Source organism: Pristis pectinata, chromosome 21, assembly GCF_009764475.1.
Source record: "Pristis pectinata isolate sPriPec2 chromosome 21, sPriPec2.1.pri, whole genome shotgun sequence".
NCBI lineage: Eukaryota > Metazoa > Chordata > Chondrichthyes > Rhinopristiformes > Pristidae > Pristis > Pristis pectinata.
The window spans coordinates 2,289,979-2,317,238 of record NC_067425.1 but is presented as its reverse complement, the minus strand read 5'-3'; the positions used below and the strand labels follow the sequence as shown (position 1 = coordinate 2,317,238).

At 49.1% G+C, this 27,260-nt stretch overlaps 1 protein-coding gene across 1 annotated transcript; it reads left to right on the top strand.

The window, feature by feature from the left end:
- The first annotated feature begins 241 nt into the window (after nucleotides 1-241).
- ncbp3 (nuclear cap binding subunit 3) lies at nucleotides 242-26,998 on the top strand. The gene is made up of 13 exons (XM_052035461.1): nucleotides 242-528; nucleotides 2,288-2,353; nucleotides 3,790-3,895; nucleotides 5,436-5,561; nucleotides 7,118-7,246; nucleotides 9,968-10,092; nucleotides 12,022-12,130; nucleotides 14,552-14,651; nucleotides 16,687-16,793; nucleotides 17,461-17,722; nucleotides 19,938-20,107; nucleotides 21,382-21,528; nucleotides 26,544-26,998. The coding sequence occupies exons 1-13, from the start codon at nucleotides 304-306 to the stop codon at nucleotides 26,813-26,815; spliced, it is 1,944 nt and encodes a 647-aa protein (XP_051891421.1). The 5' UTR covers nucleotides 242-303; the 3' UTR covers nucleotides 26,816-26,998.
- Nucleotides 26,999-27,260: the final 262 nt, after the last annotated feature.

Below are 27,260 nucleotides of genomic sequence, written 5' to 3'. Positions count from 1 at the left end.
CGGCCGCCGGGACCCCCCGGCACCGGCACCGCCGTCCCCACGGCCGCCGGGACCCCCCGGCACCGGCACCGCCGTCCCCACGGCCGCCGGGACCCCCCGGCACCGGCACCGCCGTCCCTTCAGATTTTGCCCCCGAACTTTTATGGAAGTTTGTGCAGCGACAGTGACTCGAGGGGCCTCCAGGGGCGATGTGGCCCCAGCCGCCCCTCAGCAGCAGCCGGTTGCCTCTTGCCGGTAATTTGCTGTCGTTGTCGGCGGCGGGTCCTCCGGCGGCGGCGGCGGGACCGCGGCTCCTCGGCCGGGATGGCGGCGGTGCGCGGCCTGCGGGTGTGTGTGGAGGCCGAGGCTGAGGCCGAGTGCGCGGCCGGACGGGTGGCCTCGGCCTCCGACTCGGGCTCGGCCTCGGAGTCGGAGCGGGAGCGGGAGCGGGAGGAGGAGCCGATGGAGGTGGAGGAGGGAGAGATCGAGGCCGAGGCCGAGCAGCTGGGCTCCATCTCGGTGCGGCGCTCCCTCAAGGATCTGCTCCCGGTGAGCGGCCGGCGGGCCCGGGGGAGGGAGCGCCCCGCTGCCCGGGGGAGGGAGCGGGGGGAGGGAGCGCCCCGCTGCCCGGGGGAGGGAGCGCCCCGCTGCCCGGGGGAGGGAGCGGGGGGAGGGAGCGCCCCGCTGCCCGGGGGAGGGAGCGGGGGGAGGGAGCGCCCCGCTGCCCGGGGGAGGAGGAAGCGCCACTGCTGTCCGGTGGAGGGGAGTCCGAGGGAGCGCCCCGCTGTCCGGGGGAGTGGGTGGAGGGAGCGCCCCGCTGCCCGGTGGAGGAGGGAACGCCACTGCTGCCCGGGGGAGGGGGGTCCGAGGGAGCGCCCCGCTGTCCGGGGGAGTGGGTGGAGGGAGCGCCCCGCTGCCCGGGGGAGGGGGGTCCGAGGGAGCGCCCCGCTGCCCGGGGGAGTGGAGGTTGGGAGCGCCCCGCTGCCGGGGTGATGGGGGGGTGGCCGAGGGAGCGCCCCGCTGCCCGGGGGAGGGGCCGAGGGAGCGCCCCGCTGCCGGGCGGATGGGGGGGGTGGCCGAGGGAGCGCCCCGCTGCCCGGGGGAGGGGCCGAGGGAGCGCCCCACTATCTGATTGCCCAGCCTGGTTCGTTCCTATCGGAGCCTCTACCGCCCAGGCGCTCACTTGCCCAGTGTCCTCATCCACCGTCACTGAGCTCCCTGCCTTACCTTGAGTCGGGTTCAGTTCTGGTGTTCTGTTCTGGTCGCCACATCACAGGAGGGATGTGGAGGCTTCGGAGAGGGTGCAGAAGAGGTTCACCAGGATGCTGCCTGGATTGGAGAGTGTTAAGTATAAGGAGAGGTTGGACAAACTTGGATCGTTTTCTCTGGAGTGTCGGAGGCTGAGGGGAAACTCGTTAAAAAAATTTTAAATTATGAGAGGCGTAGATAGAGAACACGGCCAGAATGTTTTTCCCAGGATGGAAATGTCATATCCTAGCGGGCATGGGTTTAAGGTGAGTGGTGGGGGGGTTTAAAGGCAATGTGGTAGGTGCCTGGAACGTGCTGCTTGGGGAAGTGCAGTTTAGACAGACACATGAACAGGCAGGGGATGCGGGGATGTAGACCACATGCAAACAGATGGGATTAGTTTGGATTGGCATCAAGGTCGGCACAGATGTTGTGGGCTGAAGGCCCTGTTCCTGTGCCGACCTCGTTCTTTGTTCTGAATATTTAAAAAAGATTGCTTTAGTTCTTGTTCTCCCTTTTGCTCTTTCTGCTGGACTGTTTTGCCCTTTATCCTGGTGCTGTATAGATGACAGCCCTGGTACACAGAGTAAGGGATTTCTACCAGGTAGTTATAGTTTGTATTTGTAGAAGAGAGAATTTACATGCTTCATAGCCAATTCAGTACAAATGTGATTGGATTGTGATGCAATGACTCAATAAACTTTCAAACCAGTTAATAACACATTTTAAAGTAATGTGCGGTGAAAAAGTTCCACGAATAGAACTGAGAAGAATGAGATGTTAATCTCTTGTTAAGAATTGCTGGCTAACTGACTGATTCACTTCAACAACAAGCGACTAACCCATGCACTGGGACTTGGTTCAGCATTTCATTTAAATGCTGTATTGCAGTACCCTGGGGAGAGTCGGCGCCCCCGGGTGCTGTACCCCGGGGAGAGTCGGCACCTTTGGGGAATGTGTGTTCTAAGGTCAAATGTTAATAGTAACTCACCGTGACATTGCGTTGTCAATGCCAGACTCCAATGCCTTGGACAATAGTGAAATCTTTTTATTTTTCTAGGACACGAGCAGGCGCTATGAGAACAAGGCTGGCACTTTCATCACTGGCATCGATGTCACTTCAAAGGTAGAAACCTCGTTCATCCAAGTGGGAATTTGGTGAATGGTTCGACAATCTGGCAGACAGCGAGTGCATATTATTGTAATTGAATAATGAGATGGTTGGTATCCATGGGTAACTGGAGTTGGTGATTGAATCCCTTCTGTCTGTGTAAAGCAGAGGAGAGTGAGCACCCGGTGATCCGGAGAGGTTATTTTGATGCCTATTGCTCTGATAGGTTGGATGAGGTGAACTAAGGTTTGAGTGGAATTGCTTTGACCAACCCTGGTCCTGAGCTCATTGTGTTACATATTTGGTAAACTTGTGCCAAGGCTGTACAATGTACAGATTGGCTTCAATATAGGGGAGTGTGTTTGGAGGGTACTGGGTGGGGTGGGAGGTTGTTTTCCCAGAAAATCTAGGGAAGTCCCCTAAAGCTTGGGGATTGGAAGAGGCAAAATGGTGGCAGACTCGTTAACAAGGCCCTGTTTCTGAAATAAGTACATGAAGTTCTGGGATTGATTTCCAGAGGAGTGTGGAGGGTAAATATTGGCGAGTAATTTTGGTTTGACCCCACTTCACGCCCAGAACAACTCTGGTCTCCGTGTTATTGAATGGATGGAAGGAGCAGGTGCGGGCTGGCGCTGGAGGATGTGATTCAGGAGAGCCTGAACAGGCAGCAGCTCCTCTCTCCTTCGGAAAAGGCAAGGCTGTGGGGATGTGTTTGTTGTGAAAAGCTTTGTTGGCGTAGAGACAGGAAGACTGTTTCCCCATGCTGTGGAGAACAGAACTCCTGACTCTACAGACTGACCCAGGTAACAGGCAGGTTCTGTTTTTACAGGTGTTCACGTCGATTTTGTCTGTAAGTCGCAACATACACAAAAATCACTAGATACAGTAACTGTACCTCTGCAGTGTTGTAATGACTGGAATCAAAAGCACATAAGACTGATAAGAAAGAACAATTACTAAAAGTGGAGAGAGAGAGAGAGAGGTGGGGGGTAACCAGCTCCACTCTTCATAGGAATATCATGGGAGCTCGTGCGTATGTAGGGGTGTCCATAAGTCGGGCATTCATAGCCCTGGGATGGCCTGTAGACATCCCTTTAATTAGTCCATAGTGGGGGCAGGAGGAATTGCTTTCGCTGTGGAGTGAGGAGAATGCCAGCCTGCTGTGGTGGAAGCAAATAGCGAATTGAGGCAGAAGGAATAGAAGGTGGGATAATGGTGGGTTGGGGGGGGATCAGAAGGGAGAGGTGAGTGGGGGATTCTGTGACGCATTAGCCCCTCGCAGTGATTTCCATGTAAAGCCGAGCACTTGATCCATGCACCAGACTAAACACTGAGCCGCTGTGGAATGCCTGGCCTGGGGCGGTTTCTGTTTCCTGAGGCCGTTGGTGGTTGGGGCAGCAGGGCTGATGTTAAGCTGGAGACCTCTCTGTTAGTGGGTTTTATTTCCACAGGAAGCGGTGGAGAGGAAGGAGCAGAGGGCACGGAGGTTCCACTTCAGGGCAGAGGTGAACGTCACTCAGCGCAAGGTGGTGCTGGACAAGGAGATCCTGAAGGAAGGTGAGGGTTTGATTTGGTTCTGTTCTGAAAAGCCTGAAACAGAAAGTGGATGTTTTATAAAATGGGTCTTGCCCTCAGGCAAGGTGTAGAAAGCCAGCAGGTACAGACTACAGTCCCAGGCAATCCTTTGGTGCAGCTTATCCGTGCAGACCCAGATGCCCATCTATAAGCCTGTGTCCAGCCCATATCCCTCCAAACCTTTCCTATCCATGTACCTGTCCAAATGTCTTTTAAAAAGAGTTGACTTTGTGAGTCTGCTTCGCCGCTCAGTGAGATCGTGGCTGATCTTTCACTTCGTGTCATGTTCCTGCACTCTTCCCATATCTCTTGATTCCAATCATGTCCAGGAATCTATCAATCTTAACTGGAATTAAATTAATGACCTCAACCTCCAAAGCCCAATGGGACAGAAAATTCCAAAGATGCACCATCCTCTGCCTGAAGAATTCTTCATTGCAATCCTAATTGGCCAATCCTTTATTCTGAGACTGGTCCCTGGTTCTTGACTTCTCAGCTGGGGAAACACCCTTCTCATATCTACCCTGTCGAGACATTATCACCTTTCGCTCCTCTGCTTTGTTCATGGAAACAAGTTGCCTACGTTTTGAAAGCTCAGACAACTGTTCTGATGACCAGAACCCCAATGTTGGTATAGGAAAGAACCAGTGTCCCAGTTACTGTTGGAACAGGACAGTAAAGGTGGACAGGAAAGTCATGTGTCCAGAAATCATGAAATGCAGAGATAACTGTGAACCCGGCAGATCTGTCACAGACACCCTTAAACCTTTGTTCTTGCCTCCCATTGATGAAATTGTGGAATGTCTCTTGTGAACCGTAAACACGTTCTCTCCAATTCCGGCAGACTCAAGCTTTCCCCGCCCCCGCAGTAATGCCAAGGAACACCACAGCACCCTCCCTCTGGTCCTTCCCCCACCTAGTCCACCCACACACCTGTGAAGTACAGGTGCTTTAGCTCAGGAGCGCACCCCTTACTTGCAGCTAGAATAAGGACAACATTCCTTACATTTTTATGCGTCTTGTTTATCTTCATTGTGTTGTACAGCACAGAAACAGACCACCCGGCCCACCACGTCGACCATCGTTCCCTTCACTACTAATATTGTGTGGCATCACCGTCAGCATTCAGAGCTGGTCCTTTGTGTAGCTAGTTTATTTAGTCACGGTTTTCCAATATCCTTGCATTGTTCTGTATAGTGTGGGACTGATACTGTAAGTGATCAATGTATACGTTATACCAGCTTTTCCAAAGAAATTCTTCTATTATTGTGTTGAAGTTCCTTCTCACTCTTGTCTCCGCAAGTCCCTCCAGGGGTGCACTCCACTCAGATCTCTGTAGTCGTTCAGATCTGTCCTCCCAAATGTCACCTTGTGTGGCTCAGTGTTAAAATTAATTTGGTAGTGACCTGAGAAGGTCCTTGTGATGTTTCACTATGTTAAAGGTCACACATAACTGCACACAGATTGTTGTCCATACTCCAGTCTGCTGGCTGTGATTAACTCCTGCTTCTGTGCTGTGCAGCGATCCCCAAGGTTCGTCTGGAAGCTCTTCACGTGACTGGGGTCGATGAGATGAGCACCGAAGAGATCTTTGCTTACTTTAAGGAATACCCTCCGTCCAGCATAGAGTGGATTGATGACTCCTCCTGTGAGTGTTCAGTGACGTTCTCACTCTAGGTGATGTTCATGAAAGTACCAAGATTCCATAGGTACAAAAATGAAAAATGCTGGAAGAGCTCAGCCAGTCAAGCAGCATCTGTTGAAAGAGAAACCAGGCAGTGTTTTGGGTCAGGGTCCCTTCCTCAGAACTGGGGAAGAGTCCCTTGTTTTCTAAGGTTCTGATGATGCTGGAAAGGGTGGATGTTTCTCCTTGTGGGAATATTTAGAACAAAGGGGCATATTTCAGACTGAGTACTCCCCTCAATACAGTCAGGGAGGAATTTCTTCAGAGGGTCACTACTCTTTGGAATTGTCTACCTCAGAAAGCAGTGGAGAATCACTGAAGATATTTGAGGGGGAGATGGACATACTTTCGGTCTAGTGGGAAACAAAGGGTTGTGGGGAATGGGAAGGAAAGTAGAGCTGGGGTCTCAATCAGATGGGCTGTGCTTGCATTGAACAGCAGTGCAGGCTGGATGGGCCGAATGGCTGCCTCCTCCTGTGTTCCTGTTCCGGGAGATTGAGGTGTGACTTGCAAAAATCAGCATGAAATAGTTTTTTTTGTCTTGATTTCTCCCTCCTGTCTCTTGGCTTCCACCTTCCCTCATTGTTCCCGCATCCTGGTCGCGTTACATTTCCTGTCACGTGAGACCTCACCCCCTGATGCGTTCACTGAGGGGGACACGGGCTACCCATTGCTAGTTGTGACCAGTAACCGATTCCTTCAGCCTAGGACAGCCCAGACCCAACTATTCTCACAGTCTTAACTTGCAGTCCATTCCAGCCTGCAATCCATTCCTAGCTTATCCATCTCTCAAGACAGGTCAGGGGAGGGCAGTGTGCTTTTGCAGGGGCAGGGGTCAATGCCAAGAGGTGCTGGGGTTGGCCACTCTGTGGGAGAGGCAGTGCCAGGGGACTCGCTTTGGCCTGTCAGAATGGATCTGTTTACAGCTGAGGCCTCTCCTCGCCCAGTCCCAGAGCCACGTTTGGCTGTGACCTGGGTCAGTGTCCATCCTCAGACAACATTGCCAAAACAGATTGTCTCATCGTTGTCGCATTGCTGTCTGTGGGGGCTTACAGTGACACCGTGTCTATGAGATATAGGAGCAGAAAAGGCCATTCAGCCCATCAAGTCTGCTCTGTTATTCAATCATGGCTGATTTATTTTATAACCCCATTCTCCTGCCTTCTCCCTGTAACCCCTCACCCCCTCACAAATCAAGGATCTATCAATCTCTGCCTTAAATACACCCAATGACTTGGCCTCCACCGCCCTCTGTGGCAACGAGTTCCACCGATTCACCCCCTCTGGCCCTCGTGTGTCTTCACATCAGTTCTTCAGGGGCAGTGAGGTGCTTTGGCACATTCTGAGCTGGGGGAAGGTGCAGTAGGTGCAACGCTGCCTCTTCCTCCCCAGTATCCCCTTCCTAACCACCTTTTGCTGATCAGATGTCTGCTGGGTGGTGGGGAGAGGCACAGGAGCCTGAGTGGAGCTGTTACTGTGGTGTTTTGGTTTTGAACCCTCTCTCCCTGGGTGTTTCCTAGGTAACGTGGTTTGGTTGGATGATGTCACTGCTGCTCGTGCCATGATAAACCTCAGCGTCGGAGCAGACACGAGTGCCGGGCCGGGTAAACAGGCCGCAGTCCAGGGCAAACGCAGCTCAAGGAAGCAAGGTAACCCCACGGACCACACCGAGTTTAGAGTTGCTGAGCGATGCTCCTGGAAAGCCGAGGTGGTCTGGTGAAACCGAAGGCAGCGGTGGCTTCTGTGCCTGTGTGTACTGTGCTTTGCTGTTGAATCACTGACTGGGCTCCTGCAGTTCCCTGGCCCGGTCAAGAGTTCAGTGCTGTGAAGATTTGGCTGTGTCACAGCGTCAGCACAGTGACCCCTCTTCGGGGCATAGGATCACCTGGAAATTACCGCACACAAGCTGGCCATTCAGTCCACTGGTCCTCAGCCACTGCTTGCCCTCCACACAAGTTGCCTCTTTTTGCCTTCATACCTCTCTAGCAACCCTATCATAATTTTAAAGACCTTTTTGAAGCTATCAATGCCTGTATGCAGCCAAAACTTGGTTGATATTCAAACAGTGTCTGTGGAGCTTGCACTTTTTCCCTGTGGAGCTTGCACTTTTTCCCTGTGACGACTTGGGTTTCTCGCAGGTGCCCTGGTTTCCTCCCACATCCCAAAAGTGTGTGGGTTACTAGCTAAGTGGCCACTGTAATTTGCCCCTAGTGTGCAGGCGAGTGGTAGAATCTGTGGAGGGTTGATGGGAGTTGTTACAGGGAAGGAGATTGGTCTGTAAGCTGGTGTAGGGTTGAGTGGACTCCTGTATCCTATGGAAATATGGTAACTGGCAAATAACATGCATCACATAAGTGCCAGACAGTGACCATCTCCAGGAAGTGTCTCATTAGCATTCAGTGATATTACCATCCTTGAGTTCCCCTTCACGTTGATCAAAAATGTTAACGAGATTTCTCATGCAGATACTGTGGGCACAAGAGCAGATGTATTCTGGCAAGTGACTTCTGACACGAGGCCTTTCTGTCGTCTGCAAGGCACAAGTCAGGAGTGATGGAATATTTCCACTTGCCTGGATGAGTGCAGGCACCTTCCACTCGATCGGCATCTCATCCACCACCCTAAATGTTCATTCCTTCCACTACTGGCACACGGTGACTGCAGTGTTTCTGAGCTACACCATTCCCAGCAGCTACACCAGCTGTACTCCATTGCACCTCCCAATCTCACAACCTCTCGATCCTGGGGTGGAGGAAATGCAGGCATGGAGAACTCAGCACATCGGATTTCCCTCATGAAGTCTCATCCGGATTTGGAAATTTCTTGCCATTCCTACGTTGTTGTTGACCTAAATCCAAGAATTCCCCATCAGCAGCACTCTGGGGGCAACTTCACTACACGGATTGCAGTGGCGGAAGACAACACTCACTACTACCTTCTCAAGGACAACGAGATGGCTATTAAATCCTGGCTTTGCCAACTGCATCCTTTGTCCACAACTAAATATATATAAAAAAATCAACCTCAGCCACCCTATCCTAGAAGGAGAAAGTCTCTCACTTTTCTCCTGGTGACTTGTTTTCTCTATCTATTAAACGGTTTCCTTAGACTTCAGTTTTGTTTTCAGAGCTTTGTGGTTAAAGGTCAGTCGTGGGAAATAGTGAGACCAAGTAGATATCTCTTGGAAAGAGCAGCACAGGAACGATGGGCCAAATGCTCTTCAGTACTGAGCAGTCTCCTTTTCCCCACAAAGGCTGACACCACGGTTACAGAATCAGTGGGTACGATCCATCCAGTGCACTGCCTCAGTACCTGCTCTTCTGGGTTATAGCTGGAAGCTGAATGGCAGCTGGATATTTGACTGTAAGAGGCTTCTTCAGCAAACCCACTGACCTTGCCCTTCCCATGTCACTTTCCAAACAGATTGTTGGTGAGTGATTGAGAACAACTGTAGAGACTGCGTATTGTGTCTGGAGCACTGATTAACTGGGGTAAGAACTTGGCAGAGAGCAGGGAGTAAAACCCTAGCCATCCTGCTTTGTGGGGCTGGCAGCCAGTCTTGGGATGCAATTTCCAAGCTGAAGAAAGTTCTTTAGTACATTTTTGCTGAGACTGCACGTTGGGTTGTTGGCTGGGTATCCATAACGTGATGGACCACTTTGAAACCAGTGTGATTTGTTGGGTAACTGTTGTAATTTGTAGTCTGAGCTGGCTGCCCTCAGTACTTCAGCCAAATGTCACAGAGCCCAGAATTCACTCTTGTGAATTTAGTTCCCAGCTTTAATTCAATTGGCTCATGGCCAAGGACCGAAGAGGAAACACTGGAGCACCAGCGCTAACCTGCCAGCAGCCTCCTGCTCTGTTTGATGCAACTCTGGGCTCTCCGTGCAGCCACGTTTGACAGCATTCGTTATTGTATTCATTGGAGCGGAGGAGACTGAGGGGTGACCTTAGAGGTGTATAAGATCAAGGGGTGTAGACAGGGTGAATGCACAGTCTTTTCCCAGAGTTGGGGAATCAAGAGCTAGAGGGCGTAGGTTTAAGGTGAGAGGGGAAAGGTTTAAAGGGGACCTGAGGGGCAACCTTTGCACCCCGAGGATGGTCCGTTTATGGAACGAGCTGCTAGAGGAAGTGGGTGAGGCAGGTATAATTACGACGTTTAAAAGACACTTGGACAGGTCCGTGGATAGGACAGGTTTAGAGGATATGGGCCAAACACAGGCAAATGGGACTCACTTAGATGGACATCTTGGTTGGTATGGACGAGTTGGGCCGAAGGGCCTGTTTCCATGCTGTATTGCTGTACAACTCTATGAGCATTACGGATTGCCCTGACTGAATGCTGTGCATTTGTTTTGTTGTCACTGCAGACAGCTCCAATGAACATGACTCTTCTGAAAGGACCGATGATGATGAGGAGGAGGAGGAGGGTGAGTTAGAGAAGGAGCCTGCGAACTGTGAAGAGGTAGAATGCAAACCACTGGCAGACAACGAGGTAAGTTCGAGTGTTGCCGCTGCGCTGTAGTAAATACACAGCTGTCAAAAGCATGGTTCATTCTTCTACGTCGGTCCCATCCTGTTGGCAGACGAGTCCTTTCCTCAGTGGCTCGGTAAACTTGTCCTCCAGCAAGTGCTCCACGTGCATCAGGAGGGTCCACAATGTGCTCCCTGGTGGCTGGTGCTACCCAGTGCTGTCTCCGCCAGACTCTCCCTTGGGTGGACCATTTAGTGAGGTGCTGCTCCCTGTTCCTGATTAGTATTCATTGACTCTGTAGATCACAGAACAGCACAGAAACAGGCCCTTCTGTCCACAATGTTGTGCCAAACTATTTAACCTAGTAATTCAATGCATAACTAAACTAATCCCTTCTACCTACACAATGTCCATCTCCCTCCATTCCCTGTACATCCGTGTGCCTAAGAGTTTCTTAAACACCTCTATTGTATCTGCCTCCACCCCCACCCCTGGCAGCGAATTCCAGGCACCTGCCACTCTCTGTATATGAAACAAAACTTGCCCCTCACATCTCTTTTGAACTTTTCCCCCTCTCACCTTAAATGCATGCCCTCTGATATTAGACATTTCCACAAAAAGATATCGACTGTCTACTCCATCTGTGCCTCTCCTAATCTTATAAACCTCTATCAGGTCTCCCCTCAGCCTCTGTCGCTCAGAGAAAACAACACAAGTTTGTCTGACTCCTCCTCATAGCCCATGCCCTCTAATTCAGGCAGCATCCTGGTGAACCTCCTCTGCACCCACTGCAAAGCCTCCACACCCTTCCTATAATGGGGCGACTAGAACTGAATGCAATGCTCCAGATGCGGCCTAACTAGAGACTCCAAGTCACACCCATGGACGGATGGTGATGACACAATTTAGCTAGGGTTTGATGCCTTCTACAGTTGAATTGCACCCTAGCTTCAGACAAATATAATGGCATTTCTGTAGGATGTCTTTTTAAATGCAAAGCTGTAGGTAATGGAACCCATTGAACTGCATCAAAACAGCTGGTTCCTGCAGACACACTTAGACAGTGTGGAGGCATTAGGAGCACCTCCATTTAACAGTGTGTAACGGGTTGTTTGACTCTCTTGCTCCATCGCTGGCCTGTACTCTGATATTTGGGGTGCCTTCAAAGTTAAGCTGTTCTCAGCTGGGTGGGAGACTGCATGGAATCACACCCCCTTTTATCATTGAGGAAGTTCCATCCTTCTGTAGCCAGGCTTGGGACGATGTTTACCCTGACCCTGAGGGCTCCCTATCTCTTCCTGTTTATGCAGGTTTAGTATCAGCTCGGTGAGTACTGCACTTGCTTTTGAGTCTAAGGGTTCCAGGCAAAGTAGGAAGCACCACACGCTCGAGAGAGGTGATGCTGAAGGAGTGCTGTGTTGTGGGCTTGCTGGACACGATTTGGCTTCTGAGTTTCTATATACCAGCAGTGACTGTTCTTCAACTGCGCAGTGCTATCTGGTTCCCGGCATGTGATGTGAAAGGTGCTATAGAAATGCTAGACTGTCCATCTTTATGACAGTGTCGACCACATTGGGCTTTATCAGATTTCCATAGTTCTGCATAGTTCGAAAAACAAACTCCGTGCACTGCTGTTGTACATCGGATGACGTGTATGGTTGGATGTTGAGGTGGCTGGATTAATTCAAGCTGCTCATGTCTTCGGTGTACAAGAGCATTTACTACGTGAACAGTCTTACTGCAACGTGTGTGTGTGTTCACTTTATCTCCTCGCAATGGTGCCAGACACCTAACACAACACTCGGGGAGAGGGGGTGGGGGAGCTCCGTGTCCTGTGAGCGCTGTGACCTCGTGCTACCCTCGGGCCACCAGGAGGATCTTGTACCTTGACATGGCCTCTGCTCCATCCGACTGGGGCAGGTGCATTCACCTCTTTGTCTCATTTCCTAGTTGGATACCCTGTCGCAGGCTGAGCAAGCATCGATCCTTCGAAACGACCTGCGGCCAGCGATCAGGACTCCACAGGGAAACAAGCTGCAAGTGAGGTTTGCCACTAAAGGTGAGTGAGGTTCCGCCCTGGGCAGGCGCCAGGCCTGCTGACCCAGTGAGAAGACCAGCTGGCTGGACAGCTTTGGTGGGCATCACCTTCTTCCCAGTGTCTCTTACAGTCAGGGCCAGGGACATCGGGGGAGTATGTTACAGTCTGCTACTGTCCACTCCATGTCGGAAAAACACTAAAAGCTGGAAGATTTTAAAAGAATCACCAGGGTCCGTTTCATTCACCTTCCAGCACCTGTTAGTTAGTTAAAGTCGAAGTCGAGTTTATTGCTATCTGCACAGTGCATGTGTGCTCAGGTGCAGTGAAAAACTTACACAGCAGCATCATAGGCACAGAGCATCAGGTAAGCAGCATTCACAAGAAAGACATAAATTAAACATAAATTATACACAAATTTTACAAGAAAGAACACAATTAGAACAAAAAAAAGACAAAGTCCCATTTTAGTGCAAAGTGGTCATGGTGTTGCTAAACTCTAGTGATTCGGGTTGTGCCGGTTGGTTCAAGAACCGAATGGTTGAAGGGAAGTAGCTGTTCCTGAACCTGGTGGTGTGGGACTTCAGGCTTCTGTACCTCCTGCCCAATGGCAGCTGGGAGAAGATGGCATGGCCTGGATGGTGGGGATCTTTGATGATGGACGTTGCCTTCTTGAGGCAGCGCCTCCTGTAGATGCCACCGATGTTGGAGAGGGATGTGCCCGTGATGTATTGGGCAGAGTCCACTACTCTGTACAGCTTCTTGTGTTCCTGTGCATTCGAATTGCCGTGCCAGACCATGATGTAACCAGTCAGGATACTTTCAACAGTACATCTGTAGAAGTTTTAGAGTGTTCGGTGGTAAGCTGAACCTCCTAAGAAAGTAAAGACGCTGGCGTGCCTTCCTTGTGATTACATCAATGTGCTGGGCCCAGGACAGGTCATCTGACATGTTAACGCCCAGGAGTTTAAAGCTGCTGACTCTCTCCACCACCAATTCTCCTCCCCACAATGTAGACTGGTGCATGTTTGCTCTCCTTCCCCTTCCTGAAGTCAACAATCAGCTCTTTAATTTTACTGACATTGAGCAAGAGGTTGTTATTGCGATAGCACTCAGCCCAGGAGTCCGATCCCACTCCGGTAAGCTGACTCATCCCCACTTGTGGTTTGTCAAACAACAGTAGTGTCGTTGGTGACTTTGTATATGGCATTGGAGCTGTGCTTAGCCATGCAGTCATGTAGGCTAAGCACAGCCCCAATATCTGGTCCAGCACTGACTAATCCCAGTGACCAGTCTCAATCACTGAACACCACATACCACGGGAGACAGCTCCCAGTAGAGGAGAGCTTTTTGAAGCACAGGTCTAAATTCTTCCTTCCTCCCAAGCTACACACCACATCAGCAGGTTATTTTCTGAAACTAGCCTCCTTCGCTTGTTTGTGAATGAATCAATACTTGTTTCCATCATCTCCCCAGGGAGTCTGGTCCATATGTTCACTCAAATGTTGTCTCCACAGTTGTGAAAGCTGTCAGGGCATTGCCCTGGTATCTGGATGAGGCAGGAGTGTGCAGGGCTGGGTGTGTGCCTTCAGTCGGACACCGCCTGTGGAGCGACTGCATTCATTTCTGGGCACCGCGCTTCAGGAACAAGGGGTTGTCCATGGAGGGGTGCCGTGGTGATCCTGCTATGTTGGCGCCGGAAGCGTGGTGACACTTGCGGGCTGCCCCCAGAACACTCCACGCAAAAGATGCATCTCACTGTGTGTTATGATGTACATGTGACTAATAAAGAAATCTTAATACTGGTGCAAAAGTGTAGCCAGGAGGATCATATAGCAGCGCCCTGTGTAACTTTGTGCTTACAGACCGAGGACTGATCTAGCCGAAACATTTATAATATTAAAAGCATTTAAGAACATCAGGAGCGGGAGTCAGCCCTGCTCCACCATCCGTCACGCCTGCTGCACCATTCACTGCGGTTGTGGCTGATCTAACAGGGTAGTTGGAAGTTACTTCCTCTGGGGGTGACCGGAACAGGAGGCATTTCTTAAAATTACAGCCAGGTTGTAGAGGTGTGGTGTCAGGAAGCACATCTTCACACACACGGTGGCAGAAATCCAGAACTTTCTCCCTTACAAACACTGGGTCAGTTGCAGTTTTCATGGCTGTTGAGTGATTTTGTAGGGTGAGAGATTTGGACACGGAGCAAGGCGGTGTGTCTAAATGGTGGAAGAGGTAGGCTGATGGCCTCCTGCTCCTGAACACCAGGTGCTGAAATAGCCAGGTAACTTCACTGCAACAGGACCGGGCTGGAATGTGACATCTTGGCTCGTTACCAGGAATCTTCGCTTCCTGCTCGGGGTCAATGTTGACGGTGGTTCTGGAGGTTGGCTTGTCGCTGGAGCCTCTGCTGAGCTGCTACTGATGCCTTGTGCTGTCTTCCAGATGACCGGAAGGAATTGGGAGCTGCTAGGCGGAGTCAGTACTACATGAAATACGGAAATCCAAATTATGGTGGCATGAAGGGGATTCTGTCGAACTCCTGGTGAGTACAGTGGAGGGATTGGGTGGTACTGAGTGGTCAGTCCTGAGTACTTTTGGGCTGGGTTTGGCCCCGTTCTCTTCCTTGGTGAGCTAGGATTGGGATGACTTCCCTGATCCTGATGTTATGGATTATTCATCCTCAGAATGTCCATTCCTCACTTCCCAAGAGTGTTGATAGTGGCCTCCTGCTTTGAGCATCTACCGTCCGCTTTCTCCTGCAATTTGTAGCGGTTTGGTACAATCCAGTGCCTTGCCTGGCCTCTGCAGAGGGCAGCTGAAAGAATCACGTCGCCGGGTCTGGAGTCATGTAGAGGCCAGGACCGGCGAGGGCTGCAGTTTCCTTCCCCGAGGACGTGAGTGAAAGCTGAATGTTCTCAGCACCAGTCTGTCGGCTCCCTGCTCCCTCTCTTTCTTTTTCAATCTTTTTATTAGTTTTTAAATTAATACAGATTGATATATAACATCAGTGTTTGTACATGTGATACAAAGAGATCGGGAGAACAAGCATGGCGTGGATAATCATAAAGAGCAATAAAATATACAAAAAACTGTAGATCCTGTGATCTCTTAGTGAGTGAGTATAATATAAAAGAAAGGAAAGAAAAAGATTTATTATATCAATTTAAAAAAAAGAAAAAAAACATATCAATAAAAAGAATTACAAACAATATAAACTAAACTAAGAAAAATTTCAAAACAAAACCAACAACAAAAAAAAAGACTGGGCTAAAACTACTCACTAGAAACAGAGCAATATTATGTCATCAACTCCGTTCCTCTAAGTTGGAAAGTTATTGAAAGGGGATCTACATCATGTGAAAATATTGAATAAATGGACTCCAAATATCTTCAGATTTAAGCGAAGGATCAACAGTACCACTCCTAATGTTTTCCAAGTTTAAACATGATATAGTTTGAGAAAACCATTGAAAAGTAGTTGGGGGTATTGGATCCTTCCATTTAAACAAAATGGATCGTTTGGCCATTAATGTAACAAAGGCAATCATACGGTTAGTGGAAGCAGATAAATGGCCAGACTCTATCCTTGGTAATCCAAAAATTGCAGTGATAGGGTGAGGTTGTAAATCAATCTTCAATACATTTGAAATAATGTTAAAAATGTCTTTCCAATATTTTTCCAAAAGAGGACAGGACCAAAACATATGTGTCAAAGAAGCCGCATTCAATTTACATCCGTCACATGTAGGATTTATATGCTGATTAAAAACGAGCTCGCTTATCTTTTGACATGGGTTCTGTGACCCTTAAACTGTATCAACGAGTGTCTGGCACCCATTGAAGATGTATTAACTAAATGAAGAATTTTCTTCCAAGTCTCTGTAGGTAAAGATGCCTGGAGTTCACTTTCCCATTCATCCTTAATTTTGTCCAGTGATTCTGGACATATTTTCATAATTAAATCATAGATTATTGCTATCAAGCCCTTCTGATAAGGATTAAGACCTAAAATTTCTTCCGTAGTTTCAGTTTTGTAAGGTGTCGGAAAAGAGGGTATAGTAGCTTTTAAAAAATTGCTAATTTGCAAATATCGAAAGAAGTGTGATGTAGGCAAATTGTATTTGTTAGACAATTGTTCAAAAGATGAAAAACAGTTATCAATGAATAGATCATGAAAACATACTATTCCCTTTCTTTTCCATACGGAAAAAGCTGAGTCAACTCTGGATGGATGAAAGAAAAAATTAGATTGAATGAGACTTGACAAGTTAAAGCTCCCTCTCAGTCCAGTGGTACTTCCAGTTTTTTTTTCATTGCTTCTTTGGGGTTTAAACATAATCAGAAGAGAGTGTTTATGGTTTGAGGGCGGGGTATCAGCCAAGATAGCGATGAGACTCTCCTGATCCCATGGGGCGGGCGGCACAACATGGTGGGCTGAAGGGCCTGTATTGTGCCGTATGTCGGCGAGTTCTGTCCCTCTGCGGAAAGCCCTCCAAAGTGAACACTGAGGTTCTGAGTGCCCCTAGTCCTTGGTGAAGCTGCTGCAATGTGACAAAGGTGTAAACGCCTCTCCGCAGGAAGCGACGGTACCACGCACGGCGCATCCAGCGGGACATTCTGAAGAGGAAGAGCTTCCTGCCTGATGACGTGGGACTGGCATCACATTACAAGCACCACCGCTCTGGTCAGTCAGCATTCAAGCAGCCGCGGGTTCCTCACAGGTGGCGGCTGGCCGCCCAGACGCTGCTGGGCCCTAACAGTGTCCTGTAGATGCTGCAAATCTGAGATAAAAACAATGTAGGAAATGCTCGGCAGATTGGGCAGCATCTGTGGAGCGAGAAACTGATCATGTTTCCAGTCAATGATCTTTCAGGAGGGCAGGAAAAATTTAGAGATGGGAAAGATTTTGAGCAAGTTCAGAGGGAGGGGAGTAACTAGCGAGGGGAGGTGTATGATTGGGGGGGGGGGCGCGGGAGGGAACAGTGGCAATGAACGTGTCTTGGAATTACAGAAGCGTACATCACAGAAACGGCCCTCTGGGCCCACCCTGACCATGAGCCCCATCTACGCTAATTAAAGTGATAGATGACCAGAAGTGAAAGTCCCCTTGCAGGTGGAGTGCAGGTGTCTGCAAACTTGGTCACCCCTGTGGAAACAACGTTTGGGGTCCTGGGCATGGAGGGAGGAGGTAAAAGGGCAGGTATGGAAAGGTGCTGTGGGAAGAGGAGGGACCTTGGGCAGGTTGCAGGTCGGGGCTTTGAGGATTTTCCGTTGTGACCTGGCTATCTGGGCCCTGGTGTCGGGGCCCTGGACTGTGGGTGCCCAGGCTGATTGTGTTTCACTGTTGGCAGGTCTGGGCAACGTTCCTGAGGAGCCCATCCAGGAGGAGGATGAGGAAGATGAGGCAGAGCAGGACATGGAGGCGGATGACCGGGTGGTGGTGGAGTACCGGAACGAGAGCCGCACCGGTGGACACTTCAGCCCCCGGGGCTCAGACTCTGATGAGATGGACTACGATCTGGAGCTGAAGATGATCTCGATGCCTTCGCCCAAGAAGAGTCTGAAGATGACCATGTACGCAGACGAGGTGGAGGCTCGGCTGAAGACCATTAGGTGGGAATTCTGCACACCGTCTCCTCATTACCCCCCCCCCCCACTGAAGGCAAAGCTCCTTGCTGGTGCCCTGTCCCCCACCTGCACTGTGACGTGGAAGATATCAGAGGCCAGTCTGATGGAGCCAGCGACCCACGGTCTGATGGAGCCAGCGACCCACAGTCTGCTGGCAGACGTGGGTCAGTGATTGGAGGAATGAGGAGAGGCAGTATGTAATGGTTTCGATCTGGTGGGGGTACACGGGGCCAAGAGCTGGGGTGTGTAAACAAGGCAGGACAGATTGGTGGGGATCAGTGCTGGGCCCCAGCTGTTCACAATCTACATTGTTGATTTGGATGAGGGATCAAGTGTAATATATCCACAATTTCTGCCTATATTATGTTGTGAGAGTGTGGGTTGTAAGGAAGATTCGGAAAGATGTAGGGAGGGGGAGTTGCGGAATTGACAGGTTAAAGGAATGGGTGATGATCTGCTGAGTGGAATATAACGAGGCAAAATGTCAGGTCATCCACTTTGGCGGAAAAAGTAGAAAGAGTATTTTTTTTAAATGATGAGAGACCGAAAGGTGCTGGTGTTCAGAGGGATCTGGGTGTCTGCAACTTTAAAAACGTTATAACTATTTATACAGCACGGTAACAGGCCCTTCAGCCCAATGAGCCCACGCCGCCCAATTACACCCATGTTAACCTACTAACCTGTACGTCTTTGGAATGTGGGAGGAAACCGGAGCACCCGGAGGAAACCCACGCAGACACGGGGAGAACGTACAAACTCCTTTCAGACAGTGGCCAGAATTGAACCCCTATCATTGGTGCTGTAATAGCGTTATGCTAACTGCTACACTACCGTGCTGCTCCTTGTACACCAGTCACTGGAAGTTAACGTGTAGATCCAGCAAGTGATTGGGAAGGAAAACAATTTGTCTGTCTTGATTGTCAGAGAATTTGAATACAAGTGTCTTGCTGCAGTTCTGTGCAGTCCTGGTGAGGGTACATCTGGGATATCGTGTGAGGGTCTGGTCTCCTTGGACGTGACGGAGGGAGTGCAGCAAAGGTTCACCTGGTTGGTTCCAGGATGGGAGAGTTGTTGTATGAGGAGAGCCTGTGTCTGTGCTCCCTGGGGTGTAGACGAATATGAGAGATGGGGTTCAACAGGATGGATGCATGGATGAAGTTTTGCCTGGCTGCAGCATCTAGAACCAGAGGCCACAAGAGAAGGGGTCGGCCATTCAGGACACAGGCAGAAAGGAATTTCCTCACTGGAGGGTGGTGAACTCTGGGATCCTTTACCTGAGGGCTTTGGAGGCTCGGTCACTGAGTGTGTTCAACTCAGAGGTCAATAGATATTTGGATATTTAAGGGAATCGACGGATAGTGCAGGAGAGTGGTGCTGAGGTAAAAGATGGACCAGGTAAAGGGGACAAGGGACCAGCTATCCGTCTCCTGGTTCTATTGTGTGGTTGCTATGTTCAGATTGGGAAGGCTGTTGCTGACAGTGAAACAGAGGGGCTCCTGGGGCAAGATCCCCCGTTCTGTTACAGCAGGTATCCTGCCTTCATTTACCTGCTCTGGTCCCACTTACCGATACCACCACCCAAATAAAATTTGTGGGAGAGTCCCCAATTTGCGCTGCCCCAAGGAAGGTTTTCCTGCCACCCCCAACACCTGACTCCAGTTCTCATGTTCTGCACTGGAAACCTCTTCCTACCTACCCCGTCAACTCCTCCCGTCATCCCAATTAGATCACCCTGTAACCTTGGGAGACACGAGACACTGTAGGTGCTGGAATCTGCCGCAAAATACAAACTTCTGGAGGAACTCAGCGGGTCAGGCAGCACCTGTGGAGGGAAATGAGACAGTCAGCATTTCAGGTTGAGAGCCTTCATCTGTCTAGGGGAAGGGTCTCGACCAGAAACGTCAACTGTCCTTTTCTCTCCACAGATGCTGCCTGACCCGCTGAGTTCCTCCAGAAGTGTTTTCACCCTGTAATCTTCACTGCTTGAGGGGATGCAGGTTTATACTGGACTACCTGTCCTTCTAATGTTTTTGGACCGGAGCGATCTTGGTTAGTGTGTGCTGCAGCCTCACGGGTACGGTGCATCTATGCTGAGCCCAGAACCAAACACAGATGGGGTGAAGCAGATGTTTACAGCTGTGTAGTGTTCCTGCTTGGAATGTATTCTTTATGATGATTAGCCAGTGCTCTGCTTCTCCAGGAATTCCATAAGGCCGGAAGCAAACATGACGATCGTGTCCAGCAATGTGAAGAACCGGATTGGATCCAGGCTGTTGACAGAGAAGGTGTCAGATGTCCGGGTGTTACTGGAGGAGAAACGTCAGATGGCAGAGAGACAGCTACCCAGTGCAGGCAGCAGCTCGGTCACCGGTACGGTACCTGCTACCAGACAAGTAAACAGCCGCATGTACACGTACACTGCACCAGCTCAACACAGTGTCCCAGTAGCCTGTGGTGCAGAACTACGTGCACACATACTCAGCACCGGCTGTACACAGGCCCCAGCAGCCTGTGCTGCTGATCTGCATGCACACACACTCAGCATCAGATGTACACAGGCCCCAGCAGCCTGTGCTGCTGATTTCTCTGCATCATTTCATATTGCCAGTGTTAATTTGTTTTTGAATCTGGGTGTTAGAACAGCACTAGAGTGTCCTACAACTCATTACTAAGATTGTTTCTGTGGTGAGTGTAGAGTCAGGACTGCTCTCTGCAGCAGGGAAGGCTAACAGGAGATGTAGTCACAAAGAGAGTAAATGAGAGGGGTCAGTAACTGGAGGATGTGCCTTGAAGACAGTCAGCAAAGATCCAGAGGGGAGATGGTGAATGTTTCCCGCAGCAAGTCGCTGAGACTGCGATGCCCGAAAGGGAGGTGGAAGTGATCTTAATGGGAGCTTTCGAAGAGGCATTGAACTCAAGAGCCAGGAAGTTATGTTACAGCTTTATAAAATTCTGGTTAGGCTACATTGAGGGTATTGCATTCAGTTCTGGTCACCTCATTACAGGAAGGATGTGGAAGCTTTGGAGAGGGTGCAGAGGACGCTGCCTGGTTTGGAGGACATGTGCTATGAGGAGAGGCTGGACAAGCTGGGGCTGTTTTCTCTAGAGCGGTGGAGGCTGAGGGGAGATTTGATAGGTTTATAAAATTATGTAAGGCATAGATAGAATGGACAGCCAATATCGGTTTCCCACTATTGATATGCTTAGTACTAGAGGGCGTGTATTTAAGGCGAGAAGGGAAAGTACAAAGGAGATGTGCGGGGCAAGTTTTCTTTTACACAGAGTGGTGGGTGCCTGGAATGCACTGCCAGGGATGGGGGTGGAGGCAGATAGCAGAGGAGTGTTTAAGGGACTCTTGGATAGGCACATGAATATGCAGAGAAGGGAGGGATATGGTCAACGTGTGGGGAAAAGGGATTAGAATAATTAGGAGATTAGTTTAATTAGTTCGACACGACATCTCAGGCCGAAGGACCTGTCCTGTTCTGTGAAGTGAACTGAGAGTAAAATTGTACTTGCTGTGGGGAGAGGGCAGAGGAGGAGCGGCTAATAGGACAGGTGCTGGTGAGGAGGGTACAAACAGATGCCAGTTGGAACATCGCCAGGAAACCTTTGACTGATGCCCGCTTCTGTATCGGTTCCAGGTGTCAGGCAGAGGCTGGGGAAGAGGCCGCACTCACCACAGACCATCAGCGTCAGCCGGCGTGAGCCTCAGACAGACGTCCACAGCAGGCTGGGGTTTCCCAAACAGGACAGCAGAAGTTTCCCACAAGACAAGGGCAAGAAAACCGGTATGTTCTGGGAGGCGTTCCCCCTGCAAGGCAAGCTACCCTTCCCCCATTTCAGTCGGCTGATCTGTGTGCAGTCTCCGCTGGCCAAGTGAGTAAGGAAACTAAAAGTGTACACAGTACTCCAGGTATGGTCTCCTGAACCCAAATCCCCCTCATCATAAAGGCTAACATACCATTTGCTCTCTAAGTCACTTGCTATACCTTTATGCTGGCTTCTGTGACTTGTGTACACACACACCCAGGTCCCTTTGAACATCAACACCACCCAGTTACTCACCATTTTACAAATATTTTGCACCTGTTACAAGTGTCACAAACCAGCAACAAAAGAAACACACTGAGCATGATTCAGTGTTAAAAACTATTTTATTAATCACTACTTATGATAATACGTAAAATAAAAGTAAAAAAAATGTTAGTATGTTAGAATTCAAGAATGTTAAACCTCGAACGTTAACCCCAAAACTAAACTCTTCGTGTGTGTGTGTGTGTGTGTGACAAAGTCCAAAACTCCCAGTTCCTGAATGGTTCTTAAAGTTCAGTTCCGCAAGCCATAAGGTGAAACATGAGCAAGGGCTTCTTCAACAACCCCCGTTGTCTGAAGATAAGATGTAGATGTAGAAAAACATAGAGAGAGTACATACGAAATCCAAATGTTCCACGATGGAACCCAAACGACACTTCAGTGTTTACTCGGTAGTGACTTCCTCACCCCGAAAAGCATCCGAACCGTGGTCGTCCACACACAAATACCTGTTTCCTTCTACAGGTCAGCAACAAAGTGAACTCCACCGGATTACTTCCAACTTCCATACATGGATTTCAGTGGCAAACACAGTTATTGTTTCTCATCCATCGATAGAGAAAACAAGCAGGCTGGTGTCTCTCTCCCTTCTCTCTCTCTCCTTCTTCTTCTTCCTTCTTCAACAACATCATTACGTCCTTTATCTTCTATTGACGTAAGCACGCCCCACACACACATACGCACACACTCTCTATCTTAAAGGGACTTTCACTGAGTCCGTAACACCTCCCACCTAAAAAAAAAATTTTCCCAAGAAAATCTTAACCGCGCATACAGTTAGTAATGTTAATAATTATCATGCTACACAACTACAGACTATCAGATTAGTACAGATACATGTTTCCCATTTAACATCGGGAAAGACAATCGGCAATCACATTATCTTTGCCTTTAATGTGAGTTATCATGAGATCAAACTCTTGCAAAATTAAACTCCAGTTTAACAGCCTTCTGTTCTTGTTTTTGACTCGGCTCAGAAACACCAATGGGTTATGATCTGTATACACAGTCAATGGTTTCTGAGCGGTGCAAACATATACACTGAAATGTTGCAAGGCTAAAACAAGCGACAGTAATTCTTTCTCTATGGTGGAATAATTCTTTTGATGCTCATTAAATTTCTTTGAAAAGTAAGCTACAGGATGGTCAATATCATCAAGGTCACCCTTCTGCAACAACACAGCTCCTGCAGCTTCATCACTGGCATCTACTGCTAATGAAAATGGCTTTTCAAAGTCAGGTGTTCTGAGCACAGGATGGTAGCATAAAATGGCTTTCAGCTTCTTAAATGCTTCTTGACAAGAATCTGTCCAAACAAACTTTACTCCCTTCTTCAGAAGATTAGTTAGGGGAAGAGCAATATCAGCAAAATTTTTACAAAATTTTCGATAATATCCAACCATTCCCAAAAATCTTTGGATTGAATCTCGAACAAATCTCGTCAATCTGGGGTACAATCCCAGACGACACTCGTTAACCTTGGGAACTATCCCGGACGAGCCCCCAATTTTGTCACAAACCAGCAACAAAAGAAACACACTGAGCATGATTCAGTGTTAAAAACTATTTTATTAATCACTACTTATGATAATACGTAAAATAAAAGTAAAAAAAATGTTAGTATGTTAGAATTCAAGAATGTTAAACCTCGAACGTTAACCCCAAAACTAAACTCTTCGTGTGTGTGTGTGACAAAGTCCAAAACTCCCAGTTCCGGAATGGTTCTTAAAGTTCAGTTCCGCAAGCCATAAGGTGAAACATGAGCAAGGGCTTCTTCAACAACCACCGTTGTCTGAAGATAAGACGTAGATGTAGAGAAACATAGAGAGAGTAAATACGAAATCCAAATGTTCCACGATGGAACCCAAACGACACTTCAGTGTTTACTCGGTAGTGACTTCCTCACCCTGAAAAGCATCCGAACCGTGGTCGTCCACACACAAATACCTGTTTCCTTCTACAGGTCAGCAACAAAGTGAACTCCACCGGATTACTTCCAACTTCCATACATGGATTTCAGTGGCAAACACAGTTATTGTTTCTCATCCATCGATAGAGAAAACAAGCAGGCTGGTGTCTCTCTCCCTTCTCTCTCTCTCTCCTTCTTCTTCCTTCTTCAACAACGTCATTACGTCCTTTATCTTCTATTGACGTAAGCACGCCCCACACACACATACGCACACACTCTCTATCTTAAAGGGACTTTCACTGAGTCCGTAACACAAGCACCAAAGTGGAGAGCTTCACATTTAGCATTCCATGTGCCACATCCTTACCCAATCCACAATCTCGCCAGGTTTAGTTGTTTCAGCTGACTTGAAAATATGACATTTGGTGCCTCGTGCAAATCATCGTTATATATAGTGCCCAGGCACATTCCCCTGTGGTACCCCCCAGTCACAGCCTGCCAACCCAAGGTCCTTTTATTCTCACTCTTTGCTTTCTGACCAGTGACCAGTTCTCAGTCCGTATCAGTATATTACCTCCTTTTATTATCTCGTGTGCTCTAACCTTATTGACCAACCTCCTGTGTGGGACCTTATAAAGAGCCTTCTTAAAAATCCAAATCCACACGTACACTGTCAGTGTGGAGTACGCACCTTCTCCCTGTGACCGCGTGGGTTTCTCCCGGGTGCTCTGGCTTCCGCTCACATCCCAAAGGTTAATTAGCTCCTGTAAACTGCCCCCAGTGTGTGGGTAATTGGTAGAATCTGCGGATGTTCATAGGAATGTGGGGAGAATAAAATGGGATTAGTAAATGGGTGTTCAATGGTCAGCATGGCTGTGGGTCAAAGGCCTGTATCTGCACTGTATCTCTCTACAAATCTAGTTTCCTGTTTTCTCTCTTCCTCCTCAAATAGTGGGGTCTCATTTGCCCCCCTCCAATCCACAGGAACAATTCCAGAATCTGTAGAACTTTTGAAGGTGATATTCTCCCTAGCCCATTGACTCTTTAATACGTCTGGAAGGTTTTGTGTCTTCTGTGAAGGCAACTGCAAAGGTTGTTTAATTCCTCTGCCATTTCCTTATTCCCCATTGCAAATTCTCCTCTCTGTATATATTTCACTAAGGTTACCCTTATTCTTCTACACAGTGAGTACAGCCCCAGCCTGCTCGACCTCTCTTCATACATCACCTCTTCATCCCAGGGATTGACCCAGTGAGTTCTCTGTGCTGCCTCCAATAGAAGCATGGCCTTCCTTAAAAACTGTAGTCGGGTGTGATCTCGTGATTGCCCTGAAGAGTGGCATCAGAGCTCTCTTTTATTCCGCATACCTCTCGCAATAAAGACCAATGTTGCATTAGCCTTCCTAATTATTTGCTGTTCCTGCATGCTAGCTTTGTGTGTTCACATTCTCAGAGCTCCAGATACCTCCGTACCACAACATGTGGCCTCACTCTGTTTAAAGAATAATTTGATTTTTCGTTCTACCTTCTTTAGCAGAGAAACTCTCACTTTCCCACATTATACTCCATACGTCAGCTTCTCGCCCACTCACTTTATCTATCTATATCCCTCTGCAGGCTCCTTGTATCCTCCTCAACTTCGTATCGTCATCAGATTTGGCTCCAGTACACAGTCCTTCCATCCGAATCATTGATGTAGTTGAGGCCCCAGCACTGATCTCTGCCTCCCTCCTGGAAATGTGAAATACAGAAAATACTAGAAACACTCAGCAGGCCGGGCGGCGTCTGTGGAGAGTGAAACAGCTCGAATTTCAGACAGGAGACCCTGCACCAGAGCCTGGAATAGTGCAGTGAATCACTGCTTCACCTGGAAGGACCTTGGGTCCCTGAATGAGGGGAAGGACAGATGTTGTGTCTGCTGCCCCTGTATCCACCATGTTCCTTTCGTCCTCAAAGAATTTTAATGTATCTGTCAAACGTGATTCCTCTTTTCATGAAACCACATTGACGCTGCTTCATTGTCAATGTCCTGCTGTAACCCCAGTGATGGATTCCAGCATTTTCCCAATGGCGGACGTTAGGCCAACCAGCCTTTGTTTCATGCTGTCTCTCTCCCTCCTTTTCTAGAGTAGTGGCATTACGTTTGCAATTTCCCAGTCGTCTGGGGCCTCTCCAGAATCCAGGGAATTTAGGAAGATTACTGCATCCACAATCTCTGCACCCACTCGCTTGAAGGCCTGAGGATACGGGCCATCAGGTCCGGGAGCTTGTAGCCCCATTAGCTTGCCTCGAACTTTTGATTCTAGAGATAGAGATTGCCTTAAGTTCCTCCCTTCCTCCTTATCCACAGATATTTTTAATGTCTTCCACGTGAAGACCAATCCAAAATAATTATTTAGAATCTGGCATTTCTCCATTTCCATTAATTCTCCAGTCTCATCTTCCAAGAGAATAAAGTCCTTTGTATAAATCTATAGAAGCTGCAACTGTCTGCTTTTGCTTTATATGTTTACCATCTAACTTCTCGATCTATAATTGTTTCAACCATTCTTTACTGGACTCTTAAGAATTTACCAATCCTTGACCTGGAACCTCTCTTCCAATTCACCAGCAAAAGTGTGGCAGAAAGTGTCTGCAGCCTTGCTCATGGTGTTGGCATGCACCTACTTGCCTCTCTCCACCTTGCCCTTCCTCCCCCTAACTCACGCCCTCCATGCTGAGGTGGGGCCTCGCTGAGGGAGGGGGCAGTGTCTCGAAAGAGATGTCAACCCGAGCTGATGTTCCGCTGTTTTCTTCCCGACAGGGGGTTTGTGGAGCCGTCTCGGGAAGGTCCGCAGCAAAGGGGAGAAGTTGCCCGAGAAGGAGGCGGAGAAGGAAGCTCCTGTGGAGAAAGGGGACGAGGAGACAGTGGGGGGAGAGGAGAGAGACGAGGATGGCGACACAGCTCTCCAGCGAGCCTGGGGCGCTCTGATCAGGGAGAAGGAACGCTCGCACAAGAAAAGTCGGCTGGACAACCTGCCGTCGCTCCAGATCGAGATCAGCCGGGAGAGCTCCACCTCTGACAGCGAGTCGTGACTTCCAGGCTCCCTGGCCAAGAACTCTGGTCCTCCACAAAGAGAGGTGGTAGCTCTGGGCACCCCAGTGGACAGTCATCAGCCTTGGGCTGAAATCTGGCGTGTGTTTCATCCTCCCCTCCGCCCTGAGCCCCTCCATGTTACAGTTCATTTTCTGACTGAATTAAATTTAACCTTGAAGCCAGCTTGTGGGTTGAATTTATTTCAGTGATGCTCGCAACAAAGCACTGGCTGCCCCCACCCCCACGTGCCCACTCTGAAGAGGTACTGAGCTTGGAATCAGTGGGAATGGCACCGTGGTTTTATTCATTCACAAGATGCAGGAGTCACTGGCAAGGCCAGCATTTATTGCCCGTGAAAAGTTGGGGTCGATGGGCTGTCGTCTTCTGATGAAGGCCCTCCTTCAGTTCCACTGGGGAGAGTTCCAGCATTTAGACCTAGCAACA